Raw genomic sequence first — 2,811 nt, 5'->3', positions numbered from 1 at the left:
ACTTTTTGATAAATAATTCGTTCTTATTGCAAAATAGGAGCACTATTTATCAATCTGTAATAAAAGACGTGAGGAAATTCTGTCTTTTTTAAAAAAAAAAATTTTTGAGGCGAAATACCCAAAAAGAAGTTTGTAAAAAATGAATCCGCCTCAACAATATAGAACTTATCTACTAACAGTTGTGTTGAAGTTTCGGCTTTTGGGGAGAAAAAACAGCCAATTTCCCTAGTGGTGCAATTTGGTGCTCTGGACGTAGTCCACTTTTTTCCGAGATATGCGCAAAAAGGTTGCGGAATGTACAGATTCTTGCATCTAAATATGTGATAGTCAAATTCGAAATTTCCATTAGTTCAATTTGACTGCAAAAAAATCCGAATTGAGCTTCGCGTTAATTGATCGCCCAAAAAAATGTTCCGAAAACAGTGAAACATCCAGCATTTGCATGATCAGGCCATTTAAGCGGGCCTGACTTGCTAATATTGCAAACATTCGCACTGATTTAACAATGTTTTACCACTTGGACCATTTCCTCCAATTTATTCGTTAGTCCTAATTCACCCTCCGAAGTTCCTAATGGAATAATGCGCGGCATTGTAACAACAACACTCGGTACCCGGTAAATCGTACCTACTAAACTTTTGGAAAATTACAATCTGAGCTAACGTTAAAAAACTTGGTGCTTTTGAACAAAACTATCGAATCAAATCTTTGCCATTTAGCAGATAGCCATGAGGGAATTAGACAAATGTTTGATTTATTCGCACTTTTCCAGTCTCTTAAATCACCCAGTATAGGAGGAATGTGCTCCAGCATCAAGCCCAGTTGACTGTTCGTCCTGCTAACAATAGAGCATTTGCGTCCCTTCATTCTGATAAAATTGCTCCAATTTAATGCTCATTCACATCTTCCAAAGCCTCTAGTCGGTTGTGACCTAGTGAAATGTTAACGTAAATGACGGTCTTTCTCTGAACCTGTTCATCAATTGGCGTCTCTAAGGGTAAGTTGTCCAGCGCAGGGTGAATTAATTTTCCCCTATGTCTGCCACCTGTTTCAGTTCGGCCCTCATTTCGCAAAAATGTGGAAAATCATCTTGTATATTCTGCTGCTCATTGGCTCAGTTTCAAACGTGAGTAACTAGTACTGTTTGGGCTTAAGGACTGAGTCAGAAAAGATCGCTACACACAAAAACCGGTCAACTTAAACAACCAAAATTCCCTTTACAAGAAGCTCTTCCATAGAACCTCTAAAGGATTTTGGCATATTAAACATCGAACTGTTCATAGGTTTTAGTAGAGAAAGTACATCAGAATTAGAAGTGCATGAATTAATAATAAAACACCGGAAAATTGCAAGAGGTTAAAGTTGTTAGAACGACCGTATCAAACGTTATTAAGCTGTTCAAGGCAAACCTTAAATTTTAACCCAAATTGTTCGGGTAGGAAAACTGGATTTACACGGCCACAAACAGTGAAGAAAGATGCCGAGAAATTGGGGAATAATCCTAGTTATGCAATGGAAACATGGGCAATAAAGCGTGTTGCAGTGGGAGCACCGCACAGCAAAACCAAGAAAGGCTTCAAGACTCATAAAGTTCAGACGACACCAGACAGAAAAGTAGCAAAAAACAGGCTCGAAAATTGAACTCTGATTGTTTCCACAAAACGATTGCTGTCTGATGGATGATGAAACGTACGATCTCTCCGATTTCTCCCAGCTTCAGGGTCAATAATGCATCGCAGATCGTGAGCGTGGAAGAGCCAATGAAGAGTTCAGAACTTAAAAAAAGTSAAAGTTTCCCTAGAAGTTTCTCATGTRGCAAGYCTTSTGTAGCTGTGAGGAGCGCAGCAAATCTCTTGCCACRAATGGAAYAATAAAYACAGAKATTTAYGTAAGAGAGTGTCTCCAAAAGAGAYTGCTGAAACAACATAAAGCCTCAACTTTCTTGGTTTTCTGTCACTACAGTAAAAGAGCTGTAGAATGGGGCCAAATGAATAAAGTCGTTTCGGTGCCAATCATCCACCAAAATTTTCSCGAGCYTCGCTCAATCGAGCAATATTAGGYCTTGRAAAGAAACGTGAAAAGAAGCTAAGACCCTGCCAGAATTGRAAGYAAAGTGSGATTCTGCAGYCAGAAAAATCAAYAAATMTCCCATGAAGTAGATGATGCAAAGGAAAAACGAAACATTTCCGTCAAAACAAATGATTTMATTTTTTTCTTTCATCARTTTTGTCAAGGGTTCGTAAGTTATTAAGGTTTTGGTGTGTAGCGATTTCTTCAGTCCATAGCTTAACAAMGTGAGGAGCAGAAAATTAAGAAAAAATGCTTCTCTCCAGGCACGCAATGTTGAAAAACGAAGCATTGACCTCATCGCAGCTCAAGCCGTGTTTCAAGAGCAGAAACTGCCCGGCGATATCGTTCCCAACTACTACAACTTGACTCTGGCTGTAGATCCGCAGAAGAGTAGCAGCTTTTGGGGCAATGTGATTATCAACGCCACTGTGGAACACAAGATCAGAACATTCCAACTTCACGCCCATCCGGATTTAATCATCGAAAGCCTGAATGTGGCCGAATTTCTGCCACCGCATTATGACCCTAGCGAGTATGTGAATGCTTCGCATCCCGTAATTTAATCAAGGGCGGATCCAGGGGGATTTTGGCATAATCTTGTGTCGAATATTCAAATTTCGCTTTCTGGGCCAAAACTATTCGAATCTCCTCACTCACGTTGTTACGACTGAATCGACTTTTCAATTCTCTATCCAACGATGCCAAAACGAATTCTGTGGCTCGAATGGTTCTTGAGAAAAT

The 2,811-nt window shown here is 39.7% G+C and overlaps 1 protein-coding gene across 1 annotated transcript in view; it reads left to right on the top strand.

Moving 5' to 3' along the window:
* Positions 1-849: 849 nt before the first annotated feature.
* Positions 850-2,811, top strand: part of LOC109539213 (aminopeptidase N) — a gene marked incomplete in the record, with an annotated part of 11,100 nt that continues 9,138 nt past the window's right edge. Inside the window, 3 exon segments of the mRNA XM_048668316.1 lie at positions 850-997; positions 1,055-1,126; positions 2,334-2,602. Coding sequence (XP_048524273.1) covers positions 1,076-1,126; positions 2,334-2,602 — 320 coding nt within the window.

This window comes from Dendroctonus ponderosae, unplaced genomic scaffold (assembly GCF_020466585.1).
Source record: "Dendroctonus ponderosae isolate FM_Combo_2020 unplaced genomic scaffold, Dpon_F_20191213v2 Dpon_F_20191213_7, whole genome shotgun sequence".
NCBI classification, from domain to species: Eukaryota; Metazoa; Arthropoda; class Insecta; order Coleoptera; family Curculionidae; genus Dendroctonus; species Dendroctonus ponderosae.
Note: the sequence above shows the minus strand (reverse complement) of the source record. Positions and strands in the feature narration are given on the sequence as shown.